At 39.7% G+C, this 19,566-nt stretch overlaps 1 protein-coding gene and 2 long non-coding RNA genes across 3 annotated transcripts in view; 2 read left to right on the top strand and 1 right to left on the bottom strand.

Annotated features, from left to right (window-relative positions):
* LOC107838372 (uncharacterized) overlaps window positions 1-1,605 on the bottom strand; it is an 11,880-nt gene extending 10,275 nt beyond the window's left edge. The window contains exon 1 of the long non-coding RNA XR_001664427.1: window positions 1,591-1,605. This is a non-coding gene — a long non-coding RNA (uncharacterized LOC107838372). The remainder of the gene's footprint in view (window positions 1-1,590) is intronic.
* Window positions 1-6,316, top strand: part of LOC107838373 (uncharacterized) — a 12,472-nt gene extending 6,156 nt beyond the window's left edge. Inside the window, exons 2-3 of the long non-coding RNA XR_001664428.1 lie at window positions 4,071-4,074; window positions 6,305-6,316. This is a non-coding gene — a long non-coding RNA (uncharacterized LOC107838373). The remainder of the gene's footprint in view (window positions 1-4,070; window positions 4,075-6,304) is intronic.
* Window positions 6,317-6,732: 416 nt separating this feature from the next.
* The window catches only part of LOC103150242 (neurotensin receptor type 1), a 40,074-nt gene continuing 27,240 nt past the window's right edge, over window positions 6,733-19,566 (top strand). The window contains exon 1 of the mRNA XM_007569777.2: window positions 6,733-7,566. Coding sequence (XP_007569839.1) covers window positions 6,898-7,566 — 669 coding nt within the window. The 5' untranslated portion in view covers window positions 6,733-6,897. The remainder of the gene's footprint in view (window positions 7,567-19,566) is intronic.

Below are 19,566 nucleotides of genomic sequence, written 5' to 3'. Positions count from 1 at the left end.
ATGTATTTCGCAAAACTGCAATGGGAACAGTGTTTTCTCATCACACAAGTCACAAGATCAACAGGTGGATGTTACTACTGGCAAAAACCACAAAAAAGATGACAGGAAGTGGTATGAGGATGACGGCTTGTTTTTGTTATTTTCAATGTGCAGCTGGCTCCACCAGCGCTCTCAAAGCATCACACAGTTCATTGAAAGTTGTGTGTCATTCGAATCCATAGCTCTTCTGTAAAATCACAACAATTTCTGTAAAACGCAGCTCATGTATACATCACTGCCATGATTTTTAGTGACTCATGGTGTGAACAAGCTTATTCATGTGTGATTTCAATTTAATGTCTTATTTATTGGAAACACCACAATTGTGAAATTGTGTTTTTTTTTCAGCTTTAGTGGAAAATAGATTTGTGTACATTAGTGATGGAAATGCAACTAGTGCCACCAACTGCACCACTTTGAAACCTATCAATAGCATTGATTGTAAAAATTATTACTCTGCTTCCCCTTTTACTTTTTTGCTGAATAATAAATGAAGACTTCACTTTAAAGTCTATAATATCATGGAATTTATTAATGTGGATGTGCCAATGTTTGCATCCACATGTAAACATGGGTACAAGTTAAATTAGCTCTACCAAGCTAATTTAGCTCTTCAACCAAAATCAGTTTATAAAACCTTTCCAATGATGTTAACAGTTAACCTCTCTGTCTGTCAACTCAAATTAGTTTATGTTGTGTTCCCTTTTCTCCAACCAAGCCGGTTCAATCGAGATCCTAAGCTGGTACTACCCATATATTCATCAGTTGTGCCAGTGGGAACAGCTACACCTGGCAGATTCAAGGTGGCAATAGCTTTGTTTACATACCTTTAAACTCCAAACTCTAGATGAAGGTGTAATTGTGAACATGTAGCAGGTAACACTGGAGGTATCATGAAATATTTTCCCCAAAAAGTATTTAGGTTTCATGTTAAGCTGGACTTTCGCAGCACAACAGACACGACAACACGATTTTGTTGACTAAGTATCTTTCTGAGAACAGAGACATCATGCGCAGGCTTCAGTAAACAACAGGAAGGAGCTCTTCACATGCTCTCAGCAGAGAAGTCTTAATCTAAGAGTGAAAACTTCAAAGAATAGAAATACTTCAAAGTAAGATATGTGATTTGTTTTCTGCTGCAGATGTCCAGCCAGCAGAGCAATCTTTTAACGTTGACGGAAAAGATGAATCTCCCTGATATGTGGGGGATACTTTACTTCTTGGCATGAGACACACAAGTTATCAGCTGCAGCAATACTGAAATCATTCGCAATAAATGCATTTCATAAACTCCACCACAAACAAGCGACAGAAAGCAGGGATGTTGGTGACAGATGAAAGAGAGAGAAAGCCAACGGTTCCTATGTAGTAGCTTAGGTGTTAAATGGCACAAATGAACCTGGGTGGGCAAAAATAATGCATTTCTTTATATACAACATTGGGATTATATGCTTGTTTAGAAAACTGTCTTTTTCTGCTGTTCTGTACTGCTGAATTTCTCCAATTTGATAGAAATGGCAAGGGTGAAACAGAGGACTAAACAGGACAGACAAACTCTGGAAATCCAGTTTCTGCATTTCAGCTATGCAGCTTTGTGCTACAACTGCAACACTATTTTGAGTGTCATTGCCAATTTTTGATGTGATATTCCTATAACATTCCTATAACATGCTATCAAGTAGATGGCATGTTGCCATCTACTATCAAGCAGATAACATGTAGTGACAGCAACTGCATCAGAGTTTGAATACGCATTCACTTCTCCTCAAACGAACTGGACTTTCTAGACAAATGTCCTAGAGTTCAATTAAAGCAGACTAAACAGGGCCTGATGTGGATGCACACTAAGGCTTGGTTCAGATGAAGTGAACTTTGTTGTGGTTTGAATGCATATGAGGATGCCAAGTGGAACGGAGACCGCTCCAAAATCAGGAAGCAGGCCAAAGGGCCCAGCATGTTCAGTCCACGTCCTTGGACATTTGCCCCTCAAAACTATTGTTCCTGCTCTGACTGATAAACCAGATTCTGATTCTGAGAATCAATTTCGACAGTTTGGCTTGACTATGCAGAGCTGTTCAAGTGCAGGGCATTCTGGGAAAATACAACCAAAACAAACACGTTTGTCTACCACTAGTTGGAGAAATGACTTGTGCTGAGCCCGTTGTTGAAGAGTGTTTGGCACATTTGCCAAAGACAAAAGAGAAATTCTACAACCACTAAAGTCTGATGTCACTGTGAAGAAGGAAGTTGTGCTCAAAAATTTTCCTGTTGTTTCCTTCAGTGGCTCTTGGTGCAGCGCCACCACAGGTGAGGAGGTAAATAGGTTGCTCAGAGGGTTTGGTTTGTTTGACACATTTCAGTGTAAAAGTGAACATCAGCAGCTGAAACTGTAGCAAACGTTGCAATTTTGGTCCCCAGACCGAACCGAGTCTATCAAACCGAGGTTTGAAAAAGCCCTAACTTAGATTACAATTATAGCAAACATTAGCTGAGAGATTATTTCAGGTACTTACCTCGGTTTACTAGACTAATTTTAGCCCTTCTTATAAAAATCAAAGTGATATTTTGTTCTCTTTGGCTTCATAGCAGCAGCTCTATCTGCAGTACAACTGGTACTCTGAGCTTCCTGATTTCCTCCAAACAGTCTCATCCCTTTGTTAGTCTCAGTCACATGGTTTTGGTGTCTCACGAAGCTTCACAATATTTTCCTCTGTATGTCTGAACCCAGGGGCGTGCAAAGAGAACAGGAGGTGCCCAGTCCTGAGGGGATTCTGTGTTCAGCCTTAGACAACAACTGTGATGGAAACGTGTGTTAGTGAGGAAGATCAACATGTAGTTGCGCAGTGTGGTACAAAAGCAGAAGCCCAGTGAGATCAGCTTGCCAATAAGTATCCTGGGGGAGACAGTATTGAATCCTGAGCTGAAACCTATAAACCATATTTTGATCTCACACTTGTTTTTTTTTTGTTTTTTTTGTTTGTTTTGTTTTTTTACTTGATCGGCAACAGCAAAGCAGAAAGCAAAGCAACGATTTCCAGCCTCTACCACCCTTTTCTTCTGTTACTATTGAAATGCAACTCAACTGTCTGGATTAGGACCTCAACAATTCGCCAGATCAGATTGTCATTCACCAATTGCTGGTGTCCATCCTGTTTGAGGGCAATCAAAGTGGAAGTAGTTTTCTCAAATGAAACAGAATTTTTCTTGCCTACAGATGGCTACAAATCATATTAGTGGGCCATGTTTGACAGTAACTGCCAATAAAGCATTTCAATATTTCCCCACAGAAACACACAAGGACTGTTACTTATTTATTGCAGCCAATTTCAGCTTCATGCGTCATGGCGGCTTAAGCCGTTTTAGCCTCTCCTATAGCAATTTTGTGGAGATGCGAAGCAAGATAAAAAAAAGAAATTTGTAAATCTAAAGTTGCTCAATTTTTACATTACTTACCAGTTTTTCAAACTAAATGTGTCATGAATAATTATCTAGTTATGACTAGATGCCCTCAGTCATGACTCATTGAGGGTGTCTCAGTCATGAGCCTGTCTAAATCAGGCTCATGGGCAGAACTACCCATAATGCTCTTTGGTGATTATTGGATTCTGACAGAACATCCAAAAGCAGCAGTGTATCAGTGTTTTATCTTCCTCTCTGAATCATCAAAAATATTAGTTCTTGTGCCAATTTCCCCAACATTTGCATAAGGCAGAGGTCACCAGGCTTTAGACTAGCTCACCGTTGCTTCCTGCTGTTCTGTGCATAATGAATACCAACAGATATCATTTCCTCTGATTCAATTATAAACATTTCCATTTAAAAAGCAACAGAGTCAATGCTGGCAATTAAACCAATTTAGGATCTGATAAGAGTTTGCCTCTTTAAATGCCACAGTTGCATGACTTTTTTTTTTTTCCATCTACTCTTGATTAGAAATACTCCCAGTGGTGCACAACGTTACATTCTGAGATGAAATTTGCCTCATTTTTGTGTAAAACGCTAAGCCTGGTATTTCGGTAAGTTCGATCAAGAGTAGTTCCTATGCATAGATGTTTGGTTTCGGATGTAAGTTGTGGGCAGCATAATTGTTTTTGCACAAAGGTATGCAATTATATATGCATACTTAAAAACCTAAGTCCGTTCCATTGTCTAGCGCATGCTGTGTAATTGACGTCCCCAGAGCTCATACACAACAGGCAGCTTTGGTCCCCACATCTTTTTTAAATGCCACAGTTTGTTGTTTCTAAAGAGAGATGCATACAAAAATTTCCTATAGCAGTAGTTGAGTGCTTCCTTTTGTTTTTATTCTCAATCAATGCTGAAACACAAAATATTACTAAGTCTCCAGCATAACAGAGGAAAGTTGCTTGATATATATATATATATATATATATATATATATATATTAAGTCTTTAGAGGTGTCTTGAAAAGTCACAAAATATAACGATAAAGTTTATAAGTGCCTCTTTCCTCCAGCCGCTCTTAGCCCTCCCGCTCATCCCCAAACTTGGCCGTGCCTCTCCACCTCTTGATTCCACCCAGTTTGTTGGAAATTTTCAAAATTTGGGTTTACGCTTTCACAGGGGGATAAGTTTAGACAATACAGAAACTGTCTGCTCTGATGACTATTCCCTCAGATGAGCAGGTTAAACTCTCGGAGATGCTCCAGCAGCAGCACAGCCTGACCTATACTTTCTGATTATCATTTTCAGCCGACTTCATATTCAACTCATACGTATTTGTTCACAAAGGGCATCTGTAGACTGAGGTTACAACAAAAACTTTCTCTTGTCCTGATGCAGCAGCAGATTGTCCACATTACACCCTTCATCTCAGTAAACACACATTAAAATGGGAGTGTAATACAAGTAAAACAAACACATCACACGCTCGAAAAGACTTTATGCTTCATTAAATGTGATTTATTGTGTGTGTATTACCACCCACACCACCATACACTGCAAGGCAAGGAATAGCCTTGAAGGAATAGCCTTTTCCCCAGCAGCCTCAGAAAAAAATTAGATGTACATAAAATTTCAATTTGATATAAAGTAATAATTTTTCACTTTGCATTTGCAGTGTTTCCTCATAGACAGTTATATAAATAAAAATTAAAACAGAATTCCTCAACTCAATTAAATAAAAAAAAAAAAAAAAACTTTCATCTCATATCATACCCCAGCAGTCATTCTTTAAAATCCACATTGTTTTTAACCTTGCACTGAAATGGTGCATTAACACATTGAGCAGAGCAAACTTTTGTAAGCTTTTAAATTTCATTTCCGACCAAACATACTTTATTTTTTTCTTCTGCTGGAATAATTTTCATTTAGGGAGAATGAAAGGACCTTGAACAACTGTGAAGATGTGAGACAAAAATGTCTACTAATCTTCAACCACAAAATGTCCCAGGTGTTTTTCAGCATCATGTGTATTTGTGTTTCCCAGTGACAAACAGAAGCTCTCATAGACAGACTTCTTATGTATCAGTTTGAAAAATATCAGCGGCCGAGAATCCCTCGAAAGACGTTACCTGCAGCACCCAAACAGGTGCCTTACCGTGGCTGAGAACCATTTGTGTGTGGATGCAATAAACGTGATTAAGTGTGTGCTCAGAGGCGAGGGTCCTGCCCAGTAAAAGAAATGTAGTTATCCACGATATGGGAAGAGCTGTAGACACACCGCCGGCTGCTAAAGAGCGGGGAAGAAACAACCTGTTTTCTGTTAGGTTTGTTGGCAGTAAAGAGGCAGAGCTGCTTTGCAACACTGGTTTGAACGGTGCTGGCTATTGCCAAGTAACCATTAGAGAAACATTTCCTCTCTTCCCGTCCAGCGATAATATCTTTGCACGCTGTGAGTGGATCATTAGCAAAGGAGTTCCAGCCATGAATGAAGTCCTGAGCGCATTGTGATGCATTGAGGTGAGCTCTACGGTTGTCATCTGACATTATTTCTCTGCATTTCTGTGACAGAGGAAAAGAGGAATACCCTACAAAAACCCTTCTTAATTAAAATGCTTCTGCATTATTAAATTAAATCCTTTTGGATGAGAAGAGAAAGATCTTAAAGGGGAAATTTCTTCAAATGCATGGGATTGTTCTCTGCTTCTTCATAATCTAATGCTGGGTTGAAAAGAAAACTCAATCAAGTTTTTTTTTTTTTTTTTAATTGGTGGGACTATTTAATCAAGTTAATTGCAGGCACTGTAATTAATTAACTGAAATCACATTTTTAATCAAAAGCCATTGATGAATGAATGAGGAGACATTTTAATTTCCAAAATCCCTTTGCTGCTAAATGAGCTCAACTAAGACATGTGTTGTTTTTAATCTGTCATCTAGATTACTCAAATAATGGTGTTCATATTTTGAATCTATGTAATTAATTAATTGAAAGTAGGGCATCAAAGACCCTGAGTGATTTTTTTTTTAATCCTGTTGTCCCACATCTTAAAAATTAACAATAAAAAATTGCAGCATCCACTTTAAAGCTCAATATTTATTTCTTTACTTACCAGCATAAAGAATCTGAATATTTTCTTCATTAGTATTTAGCCCCAACCACCCCCCAAAAAAAGTCACCCCCTTTGGCCACCTCTTGCTAAAAAGTCTAGTTCCGCCACTGTGAGCAACTTTCCAAAAGGTATTGATAATCTGCCCATTCACAGATGAAACTCTCACTAAATGTCCACGCGTCATCAAAGCAGCGCCAATAGCGAGCGCGCCTCCCTGCTGTGCCAAATATAAAAGCAGCTGCGCTCCGACTTCCACGCATCGGTTTGGCTTTCCTCAAGCAGCGGCAGCTCACGGATCAGCGCACAGATCGTGATCCTTGCATGCTTCATATTTAAAAGCAGAATGGATTTAAACTTCACGCTCTCGGAGCGCAACCTGGCCGGCTTTGGCGCGCTGGCGCAGCGGCTGTTTGGGAACAAGTCGCTGTCTCCCGTTGGGAACGACACGGGCGCTCCCAGACCGGAGGAAGAAGACCTCGAGGTGAACACCGACATCTACTCCAAGGTGATAGTCACCATCATCTACGTGGCTCTGTTCGCCGTCGGCTCTCTGGGGAACTCCATCACCCTGTACACCCTGCTGACCAAAAAGAGCCTGCAGAACCTCCAGAGCACCGTACACTACCACCTGGCCAGCCTGGCCGTGTCGGACCTGCTCATCCTCGTCCTCTCTATGCCCATCGAGCTCTACAATTTCATCTGGTTCCACCACCCGTGGGTGTTCGGGGACGCCGTGTGCAGGGGCTACTACTTCCTGCGGGACAGCTGCTCCTACGCCACCGCGCTCAACATCGCCAGCCTGAGCGTGGAGCGCTACATGGCCATCTGCCACCCGTTCAAAGCGAAGAGCATCATGTCCCGGAGCCGCACTAAGAAGCTTATCAGCGCCATGTGGATCGCGTCCTTCGCGCTCGCCACTCCGATGCTCTTCATCATGGGCCAAATGACCCGCAACGGGGAGAAGATCTGCACCACCATCGTCTCCGCTGTCACCATGAAGACCGTGCTGCAGGTGGGTGGAGATGGTGTGTGTGTGCGCGCCTGTGTGTGTGTGCTTCCAGCTGCTGGGTGAGAGGGGCTTTTGCGCTTCCGTCTCAGCTTCTGGTCTTTGCGCAGCGAGAAGTATGGAGCCTGAGATATTCACTGCAAATATTTACACATCAGAACTTATAGAATAACCAGCGGTGAAAGGACGGAGTGTGTGTTGTGAGAGACGGAGGAATGCGATGATGAAATTTGTGGTTAAACTGTGGAGTGAAGGCTTTACGCACGGCTGTGTCCGATTCCAGTTTGCGATCTGATGTGTGCGGACACAAGACTGCACAGGAATTTACAATGTTATGTAATAGGGTCTATTTTGTTAAAATCTGACATTAACTGTACCATAAATCAGCATTGTTTCAAACTTCATCAACATAAAAAAAACATGAATTTTATTTTTTCATTTAAAGTGAATAAAAGGATTTAAGGTTAAATCCATCTGTGCTGAGGTGTGATCAAGCTATTTTGTTCGCTTCTAATTAAGGTTGGGCGATAAGGAGTTAAAATTTATTTGTATTTGTTGTAATGATAAAAAGGTATTTAAAACAATGTTCTCTTTGTATACAATATTCTATTGCTTTGCTAAAACAGGCTTCTTCAGGACACCGGTTGCATAAGAAAATCTGAATTTAAGCATCAAGCTTCACATAGTGAACAGAAATTGGCTTTTTGATTAATTATTGGTTTAGAGTTACAGCCTGCGGGTGTTTATTATAATCTTTAAATAGAACGTCACTTAAGAAATCCTTAATTAATGTTAAAAATAACATATTTAGGGTTGGAGATCTGAAAACCATTTCTTTTGTAATTTAATTGTTATTTTGTAATTAGCATTCTTAATGCCATGATGAATGAATATTAATGTACATTGTGTCTCTTCTTGATGTAATGAAGCGATATTTTCAACCAGATGGCAAGAGTGTAAACCTCCCATGAGAGGAGTGAGAATTTCTCTAAGAACACAGAGGACTGCGTGTCCTGTACATGGAATGGTGGGAATTTTCAAATGACTTATACAATATGAAATTTTAAATTTTAAAATTATTGTGTAAAATTAAATTAGGAACGCTGCAAACAACAAATCATACCCAAGTTGTTTTAACCAAACAAACAGGTTTGCTCACATTAGTACACTAAGATCTAAGATATAAGGAGTTTGTAAAGATATCTCAAATTTACTATGTTTTATAAAATCCATTCTGCTTATAAAGAACTCCACTTTAAAAATTCAGGAGGCTTCACTGACCTTTGGGTGGCTTCAGAAGCCACCGAGCTACAGATGTGGCACATAATGAGTTTTTGATTCATGTCTGTCTTCAGATCTCCTTTTCTTGGTCTAACATTTTTGTCTGTTAAATGCTGCAGCTGCTTCTCCTCCTACCCTCTTTCCTCTTCCTACCATCTTTACATTGCACTGATTTAAAGGCAAGAGATAGTAAATCCTCAATCTACTGTGGTGCTAAACCGTTCAGTAGTTTATAAATTAACAACAGTATTTTAAAGTCTATTCTTTGAACTCCAGGAGCCAGTGGAGGGACTTTAAAACTGGTGTTATGTGCTCTAACTTCCTGGTTTTAGTCAGTACATCAGCAGCAGCATTCTGGATCAGCTGCAGCTGGAGGATTGATTTGTTGGACAGACCTGTGAAGACGCTGTTGCAGTAATTAATGTGACTAAAGATAAACGCATGGATGAGTTTCTCTAGATCTCACTGAGACATAATTCACCTGAAGGCCTTCTGTCTTCAGGTGACAGAAGGCCGACTTTGTAACTGTCTTTATATGACTCTGAAGGTTCAGGTCAGAGTCCATCACTATACTCAGATTGCAGGGCTGATCGCTAGTTTTAAGCTGTAATAACCAGCTTTTGGTTGTTCTAACCCAAATGTCTGTCACACTGTAATGGAGTTTTTCCGCTGCTTTTGTATCTCTTTGATGTCTTATTTTGTCATTGATGGTGTAAGATTAGCTGAGAAACACTGAATTTTGCTTCGCTGGATTAAAAATTGCCGAGATGACTAGATAAAGTTCTGCCACAGTTTTTTGGGGGTCTTTTGCTGCTCTGTGCCAACTTGCTGTTTGCCTCATCTCCTCATTCCCTCTATCTTGTCTTTGTTCTTCTACTTCTACTCACCATGCCATCATAATTATCACCAAATGGAGCTGCAGCGTTGCTGAAAGATTGTATTCTAGGTTGCTTTGATTAAATTCATACATAGAAAAGGCACAAGCATATATTTTCGCTTCACAGATGAAAATCTCTTCCAAAATATTAATTCTACAGAAGAATCAGTGACCAAGACAGCCAATACCTTGCACATAATTTTGTAAGAGCTCATGCGTTTCTGATGTTTGCATGCACTGAGAGGTTGAGCCTGATGGTTTTAGCACCAGAGGCGCTACGCATTTAGCCTCTTTCCACAACAATCAGTAACTTTGAGCGGTGAGACAGTACATGTGTGCCTCACTAGGCTTGTAGCTGCTTGGAAAGACAAAGTGCAGAGGGGAGGGAGGAAGATGGAGGATGGTCCTTTGTGGATTAATAGGAGCACAGAGTGAACTCTGCTCAGGGTGATAGTCCAGCCTTCTTGAATTCTTTCTCTGCTTAATCTGCACCGTAAATGGCAAAAATAAATAATGCAGCGGATCGAGAATTCCCTCTGAAAACCAGACTCATGGCTGGCAGACATGCAACACTTGGAAGATGACTATTTTAGTTAAAAACAAAATCCTGACGTTTCCAGAGTTGGCATTTATTAATTATGGAAAAGATAAATATCTATTTGGAATGAACTGTTGTGGGCACATTTCTTGCTTTGTTTGTCTTAGTTTTGTGTAAAATCTCACACAAACATTCATGACTGAATACACAAAGAATCATTTTCATACATAAAATATGTTGGTTTAAAGGGACACTATTATGAAATTTCCAGGCACATTTTGCCTTTTTGTAAAATTAACAAATAACTATTTTATCTACAGTTGTTACAAAAATGCTGTATAAATCAAATATGACATAGAATACTGACTTTGTAATTTAACACCTTTAAATTGGGTCTCCGTCTCTTTAAAATCTCCTGCTGTCTCTGAAACTCTGCCTTCAGGAAGTCATCTTAACATGGCTCCTCTATTAACCCTTTAACAATATTTTACCAGTTTTGCACTGAGAAGTAGCTCTCATGAATTCGGCAGATGCACGTTTGCACAAGTAATTTGCTGATTGCCGCTGACTAGTCTGAAGGAGCTGAATGGGGGAGGATTGCTCTGGGAAGCTTGGAAACTGGGATCTTGAGGAAGACGGAGCTAGATCCACCTAAGTGTTTTTAAACAGCTGAATGGTTGCCATAGAAATTAAAGGATTTCTCAACATGCACAAAAGAATCAAGCCAAAACTCCAGGTATGTTTTTGATGAAGTAATAATATTATAACATATTGTATAGCTCAATAGGGACATGAAATGCGCCTTTAAATTTATGCAATTAAATGTCAGTTAAATAATATTTCAATCAAATATCGTAACAGTGGAACAAAAGGAATGGTAGAAAAACAAAAAAAAGAATCAAAAGACTTTTTTAACAGAAAATGTTGGAGAAATGCTGCCACCATTACAATTGATTAAGTATCGATGCAGAATGATTAAGAAACAAAATCAGCTGTAAAGCAGTGGGAGGACACTAAAAGACAAGTTCTGTAAAATAACACAGCATGTGCAGCTGATATAGTCTGATAACAGAGGCTGGTAGAAGTCAATTTAACTCACACTTTAACACTTCCTGTCTTGCCTGCTGTGGCTGCCTCTTCCAGTAGATGGCACTTGAAGTTACCTGCATATAAAAAGTTGCATCACAGTTCCTAATATGATGAGAATGTGAATCTAGGAAAGGATATGAATATGACATTTTTCCTTTTTTTTTCTCAGCATCTGCATCCACTGCATGCATGTTGCTTCTTTTTTATTCTTCTCTTTCTGACCTGACAGTCCATGTCTGTCTACTCTAATCTGTAAAGTACTGCATGTGATTCTGTGTTTAAAATAACAGACACTGTGTCACTCTCATCCTGAGTTGTTCCTGCACTCCTGTCATCTGTTGTGGATCAGCTAAATTCAACCTAAATAAAACGATACGTCTGACAGTTATTATTATGCTTTGGTTTTATACTAAAGCTAAAAGGGGCAAAATAAGAGATAAATAAGCAATGCGTCTCAGCTGTGGTTAATTACTATAATTTTAAGCTTTGACCAGGCGTCACGGTTGTATGTTAAGTGCCATTTTCACAACAGCACGCTATGAATATTTGACAGAGACAGACACAAGCAACTTGTTATAAAACAAGAATAAAGAGATTAGGCACAGACTCCAAACACACACACAAATGCACACGCACACACACACCTCCTTGTATTTTCATCAAAATGATGACTTTGTGTTGACTTCAGTTTATTTTATTAACTCCATTTATGCCCAACCCAGACAGACTGTTTCCCCTAACCCTGATCATTTGTTCCTAACATTAAAAGGACTGCATTCTGCAAAATTGATTTTTTTGAGCTCTTACATCATGTTATAATATTATTCCCTCATCAAAAATAGTCCTGGAGTGTTGTTTTGATTCTCATCATGCATGTTTAAGAAATCATTTGATGTCCCTTGGCAACCATTCAGCTGTTTAAAACGTCTGGTTGGACCTAATGCCACCTTCAAGGCACAGCTCTGTGTCCACGCTTCTGACCTTCTACCTCACAGAACAGCCCTCCCCCACTCAGATCCTTCAGACTAGCCAGAAGCAATTAGCAAACATGTGGTGGAACTGTGCTTCTGATGAGCTCATGATAGAGCTACTTCTCAGTGCAATGCTGGTAAAAATGTTGTTAAAGGGTTAATAGAGGAGCGATTAACCCTTTAGGTTAATCCTTCCTGAAGGTGGAGTTTCAGAAAGAGCAGGAGTTTTTAAAGAGACAGAGAGCCAATTCCAAGGCATTAAATTACAAAGTCAAATCTCTTTTATGTCACATTTGATATGTGCAGCATTTTTACCACAACAGAAGTAGGGGTGCACTGATTGCAGTTTTCTGTCCAATCTTTAAAAAGCCTGTCCTGCCAATTCCAATTTCTGCCGGTACCATTTTTATTTATTTATTTTGTCTTAAATGTCACCGAGTTAGCAACAGTGGGGAGACTATTGCTAACTGCTAATATGCAGACATTATCTGGTGGTTGGGTCTATCAGTCATATCTGTCTCACGGGAGAGCAGAAGAGAACAGTGGGGGATTTTTAAACTTTTGCTGATGTAGATACATTTAGGAATTAGCTTCACGGGTAAGTATCGGCCGCTCACCGATCTCACAAAGGAGGAAATTGGTGCAGATAAATCGGCTGACCGATAAACCAGTGCACAGAAGGTAACATAGTTCCTTGATTACGCTATAAAATTATTCCATATGCCCCTTTAGCCAAAATATAATTCACATCAGTACACCTAACTAGTAGAGTGCAGCAGGTCTGTGAAAAAAAGCGAGAACCAGGAACAGGTCCTTACATTCCACAAATAACCTCTCCTTGTGGGTAAAAGTGCTCTTTAAGTAGTAAATACAAGTACACACACAAACACACGCACACACACAAACACGCGCACACACACACCCACATGCACACGCACGCACACACACACACACATTTATCATCATTATCATGCAGTCAGTCAGTGGAACGCTGACTGGATGTGATGATTTCTGTCCCTGCCTGGCCAGTTAATACCTGCTGCTAATATATAAATCCTTCCTCAGTCTGTTCCAGATAATTAGATGTGTTATTAATTCATGAAATACCAGTGCAGTTTAATGTGGATTCACCACGTTGCCTCATACTGATCTGCTTGTCCCCTCTCAGTGTCATGATCTGGGTTTCTGTGTGTTTATTTTTGAGTTCTTCTGTGTTCAGTCCTGTTTTCCCTGTGTAGTCCTGTTCCCTGTGAGTCTCTGTCCTCCCTGTTGATTGCTCCCCAGGTGTGTCGTATCCCCCTGATTACCCTGTGTGTATTTAAACCCTCCTGTTGTCCGTGTTCCTCGTCGGGTCCTTGTCGTAGTCAGTGTCTTTTGTCGTTTGTCGCGCCAGTTGTACTGCTAAGTCCTGGTTTGTGTTCGCTCGCACGAAGTCCTGTCGTTCAGTTGCTACCGGTATTTGGCTGTGTGCCTGTCTCTCTGCCGTGCTGCCTGTTTTGGACTGAGTTTTATTTTCATCATTAAATATCATCATCATCACCATAACCTGGGTCTCGGCGTCTCTCCTCACCACTTCAACCCCACCTTATGACACTCAGGTTGATGTTGATAAATACGTATGCTTCTTTGCAAAAAGCATTTGCCCGCACTCTGCAGGTCTGACAGCTTCATCTCTTCTGAGAAGCATGTCTGCAAGGTTTAGGAGAACATCGAATGTCATCCACAAATGAAGAGCATTTGTAAGGTCAGACACTGATGAAGGACTGTGTCACGAGCTCTCCATCCAATTGTTTTCTGTCAGTCTGAGGTTAGAACTCTGGCCAATCAAGTTTTTTCCATACTAAGGTTAGTCGTCTCACAACAGGAGGATGAAAATGATCTAATATGTATTGTTATGCTGAAGCACTAAGAATTCATTTCTCTGGAGCTAATGACCTGAGCTCATCTCCTGAAGAACGGCCCTGCACATCATCCCATTTGGGCCAAATTTTACTCTAGACCCGGTGAAGTCACCAAAGTCCTTTTTCCCACAGTGGGGCTCTGGTGGTTTTTATTCACAGCTCTGCTGGGTGGGGTTGTCTGATAGATGAACAGTCCCAGCATCAGTAGCTAAATGTGATCTGCACGTAATACAAACACAACACAACCAAACAATGTCAATGTCAAGGAAGAGAGCCAGAAAAGACTGTGAGCAGTGAGACAGTTTGACCCACCACAAGTGGTGGGTCAAATTTTTGTATGGCATTTGCCGTTTTGATGCAACCACTGACTCTAGCCCCTAGCCAATCAGTGACCGGCATTTTTCTGATGCCACATCTTTAGTTCCAGCATGCTTGAAAGCAAAGCGACAAAGGTTTCAAATAAAGGGGCTGGGGTACTATAACTGTTACTAATGGAAACCCCTTATAACTGAGTACAGCTTAATCTAGCAGCGTTGAGTAGCCACTAGTGGAAACGAGTCAGGAGTACTGTTGTCCTGGTAACTATCAAACCCAGACTCCACAAATGGACTCTCATCTCTCTATTGGTCTAGACTCCAGAAGCTACATGGTTTTCTCCACTTAGTTATCTCATGTCTTTTTCTCCCGTAGCATTGTCCTGGGTTTCCTATGTGTCCTGTCCTCAGCTTTAAATAGTTTTTTTTTAACATTTTATTCAGATTGTTTTCTTTTTGAAAAATCTGACCTTTTTTCTTAGATGTTTGCAGCAAAGACTGAAGTACCTAAACTTCTTCAAGAAGCACCATGTGCTCTGCCACTTCTTGTGGATGTTTTCAGTGTTACATCTTGAGTCCAGTCTGGATGACGGGACAGTTTCTAAATGTTTACCCTCAGCGTTTTCCCTTTAAGAAAACAGAGCACCTTAAAAGTGTTGGTGTAGTACCGTAGAGCAAAACATTGGTCTGCTTAAGATTGAGGAAAATGAACTTACTATGTAAACACATTATTTTGTGGTATTTTGTTGTGACAACGTTGAAGGTGGGAATAAAACGTAATACAGAAATCTTCAGACTTTTTGGAAATACATGTTTGTGCTCGGTCAGAGTTTCCACAAACAGGAATACTGCTTTAAAAGTAAACCATAATCATCATCAAAAAGGCAACTTCAGTAGACTATCTATGTCAAGTACTTCCATTTCTACATCTTAACAGCAGAGAAGAATTGTCTTTTGAATGCATTAATGTTTTTTTAGGGCAGTTCAGTGGTGCAGGAAGAAGGTTCTGGTTTCCTGACCGAGGCTTTTGTGCTTGGCATTTCCATGTTTGGGCGTGAGTCTTTTCTGGTGTGCCGACTTCTTCTCACTCTTGAAGAAACATATATGACATAGATGTTGTTTTGACAGATGAATAACATCTTCTTGAAAAATGTTAGGTGGAAAATATGGACTCAGATTTAGTAACCAGATCTGTTGTAAATCAGTAGCAAAATACAGTCCAAATAAGAAAACAGTCAAACCCACAAAATTAGAAACTATGGAACTGTCTTATGATCTAAAGCTGCACCTTCACATAAATCTGCATAAGTGGAAATTATTGAAAAGAGCACCCCGTTGGAAGAAAGTAAACTTTCTCCAGTTCCCATAGTTTCCGTATATTTTCCTGTTAGATAAATGTTTTTATTCCGTCGCCGTGCACTTAGAGAGAAGCCTATGCACTTTTGAGCTTGTTTGCCTTTGCAACATTAAGTTGCATCATGCTGTGACGCCCCCTTGCATCATGCTGTGATGCAAGGGGGCGAGTTGTTTGTGCAGCATGGTGAGTTTGAACTGTAAACCTTCCACTTCATCCATGACGAAAGACTTCTGCATTATTCCTTCTTTGCTTGGTTACGATGCATGTCTTCTTCCCTCCGAGTGGCGTGAGTTTCAACAGTGTTAGCGTTTTTCCAAAAAAAGGGCTTCTTCAGGAGACTTGGGACCGGATTTACATAATCTATAGACTGAAATGTAGTCTATATCCATCTAAAAACCAGCCCAAGCTCACTCAGCATGGACTAAGAACATCTTGCCACATGTCTGTATTAGCTCTATACATATCCAATTTCCTTGCTCCTGCTGAAAGTTTCTCCAGAGCATGATGTCGCCAACCACCATGTTTCATAGTTTTGGGGTCATGTCTAATGTCCTGATATATTGTTTCATGGGTGTGCGTCCTCCTCTGTATGTTTGCTTCATGGCTGTAGCAAAGTTTTGAGGGATCTCTTCCTTGCTGTTGCTGTTGCTCTTTCACAGATGGTGGTTGATTTTCTGTGAGATGCTAAAAGCTTGGAATAGCATTTTATAACCCGTAATAATAATACCCTGATGCAGACAAAAAAAAAAAAAAGAAAGTAAAATTTAGTCTGTCTACAAACCTGTGTGTCGGTTCAGTTGAAGTTATTTCTGGTGCAGTTTGAATTCATGTGAATGGCAAGTGGATCAGAAACCGCTCCAAAAGCAGGAAGTGAACCAAATCACAGGGCATTCTGTGTAAATACAACTAAAACAAGCGTGCAAGCCAAACATTTTCAGGTGAAATGGCTCCTGTTTATTTATTTATTTATTTATAAAAGACAAAAGAGAAATCCTAGAGCTGCTTAAATCTGATATCACTTCATTGTCGTTTACATTTTGTGAACAATGAAGCTGCACTCAGTGTCTTCTTCACAGATTTTTGTGTCATTTCCATCAGTGAATCCTGGCACATCGGCACTATAAACAAGGCGGAACCAGGTTATTCAGAGAGTTTGGTCGGTTTGACTGTGCAGTGTGAACGTGAACTACAAATGGTGCAATTTTGGTCCCCAATCGAACTAAGTCCACCTGACCACTGGGTGTGAAAACATACCAGATTTCACTGAATACATTGAAGTTTTGTGGTCGTGACAAAATGTGAGAAGTTGTAGAAGCATGAATAATTTTACGAAGCATCATGGGTGAGGGAAGGTGGTTTTAGGGCGAGCTGAGGTTTCGATGTGTGGAATGTCATGTTTTCCTCATGCACGTCTGGTTTTTCTCTCTGTACTCCTGCATCTACCTGCAGCCAAAAAGCAGTCATCACCGGTTGCTTGGTGACTGTAAAGTGACCTTAGTAGGAGATGCAACTGTGGATGTTTGTCTCTGCACTGAACTGCTGAGCTCTCTGTGGTGTACGCCTCCTTTAAACATGCTGATTGTATCAATTGGAGGTAATTCCACTGAATTTTAATTCTATGTCCTATTTTCTGTTTTCCATCTTTCCAGCTGATATGCTCTGTGCTTTCAAAACTATAAAAATAGCCAACTTTTAAGCCAGAGTTGGCTATTTTCAAGCCACTTTGGCTTAAAAATAGCCTAAGTTGTCGTTTAACTATTTTTAAGTAAGATTAATTATTATGATGTGTTCTTTTTTTAAGTTCTGGTGGACTGAACCCCTGAGCGTCTCCTCGTTGTTAAGCCCGAGCCAAAAATGTCTCCTTAAAGCTGCAGTGATTTCAACTCTAAGGGATCTGCTAAATATCAAATTTATGTCAGTTGTGACACGATGCAGTAACTTTTGAGGCTTTTCTTTAAAGATTCGCCAGGGCTACAGTCAGTTCACTGTCCTCCTGCATGGCCTCACTGAGACGACCAGGCCAAGGTCTTGTTGGTTCACCTACCATACAGAACGGCTGTGTGTATAAAAAGCAGCTCAAATCTGAGCCCTCAAACAGTCAGCCAGAGAGAAAAAAACAACATATAAACTGAATGGATGAGCTGCAGCTAAACCCTGGTCATGTTTTTGAGACATAGGAACAAAGGCTGAGACGATGTACCTGAAATTAAGTTACTTTTTTTTTGCAAGAAGTTCATATCTCATTCTGGTCCAATGTAAAGTTGTATTTTGCAATGAAAACAAAAAATCATTCTGGACATTTTGATGTTCCTTTAGAGTAGTTTTACATGTCAAATATCTTAAAAAGAAGAATGTCTAGTATTAGCAGGACGGACGGATGGATAGATAGATAGAGATAGCTTTGTGTAAAGCAACCTAGCTTGTCTGGCATAAAGATAGGGCCAAGTGTGTCATCTCTCGAAATGTCTTTTACTTCTCGACTGCTTTTCTTACAAATGTATGATTTTACGATTTTCTTTTCAAATAGTTTAAACAAAAAATACAGAAATGGAAAACCAAGCCCCCAGTATGAACTAAACAGCAGTCACCACAAAAAGCAGAAAGTTCAAGTCCAAAATTCAAAACGACCTATTTAAAAAACATATATACCCATTAAAAAATGCCAAGTAGTGAAATGAATAATGTCTCCCAGTTTTAAAGACATGCAGTAAAAACAGTGTTATGTTGGAAGATAAGGAAAAAATACCTCATTAATTCTTAATGTATTGACAAGTACACCTATAATCAATATAAAATACGCATCAAATCATTTTTCTGAAATGGTGTACAAATGCATGCTAGAATTGTACTTTCTTTTGTTAAAGATAACATTTCAACAGGAGAGATCTGCTTTTCAGACTCTGATTGGGAAAACAGTTGAATTGATTTTTCAGCCTGAGAACAGAGCAGCTTAATTTGTTTTCTTCCACTTTTTCTCCAGTGAGTTTTTGTTGTAAGCTTTATTCATTGCTGTTTACTTCACCTGTTTGGATTTCAATTTGAACAGGTTAACAAAAGGATCACAAAGCTTCCTATGGATATTGTTCAATGCACTGAGTTCTGTGTTGTTCATGTTAAACACCAGATAGAAACCAGGTTCACTTACGTCACTGATTGTTTCTGCTGGAAACTATAAAACAGCACAGGACACGCTGCATTTGGCTGTGGAAAGACTTTGGTTTAAACACTGTCAGAAATGTTTAAATATTTGGATTATTCCCTGCTGAAAGTGTGATGAATACCGTTTATTTACACACAAAGACCCGGGTCAGGCAGATCATCAGGGATGAGACCCTCGGGAGAAAAAAATGCGGTCGAACAAATATTTTAATATTTTAAAAAGACGTCAGTGGTGGAGAAAGTACTCAAATAATGTACTTAAGTAAAAGTTAAAAAAGTACTGGCATTTAAAAGTAGTTGCTGAATGCATTACCTAATCCCTAATACAATATCATTAAGTGTACCGATTGTATTTAATTTGAATACATCAGAAATGTGCCATTTTAATAAACAATGCCACAGATAAAGCATGTTTTATTTGTGTTTACTCTGTAACATAAATTAGACTTAGATATGTGATTCTATGCATCAGAATTTCAGGGATGGAAACATCTTGTCTCCTGTCCTAACATAGCATGA

The sequence above is a fragment of the Poecilia formosa genome, unplaced genomic scaffold, assembly GCF_000485575.1.
Source record: "Poecilia formosa unplaced genomic scaffold, Poecilia_formosa-5.1.2 Scaffold245, whole genome shotgun sequence".
NCBI lineage: Eukaryota > Metazoa > Chordata > Actinopteri > Cyprinodontiformes > Poeciliidae > Poecilia > Poecilia formosa.
This window is presented reverse-complemented; position numbering and strand designations above follow the sequence as displayed.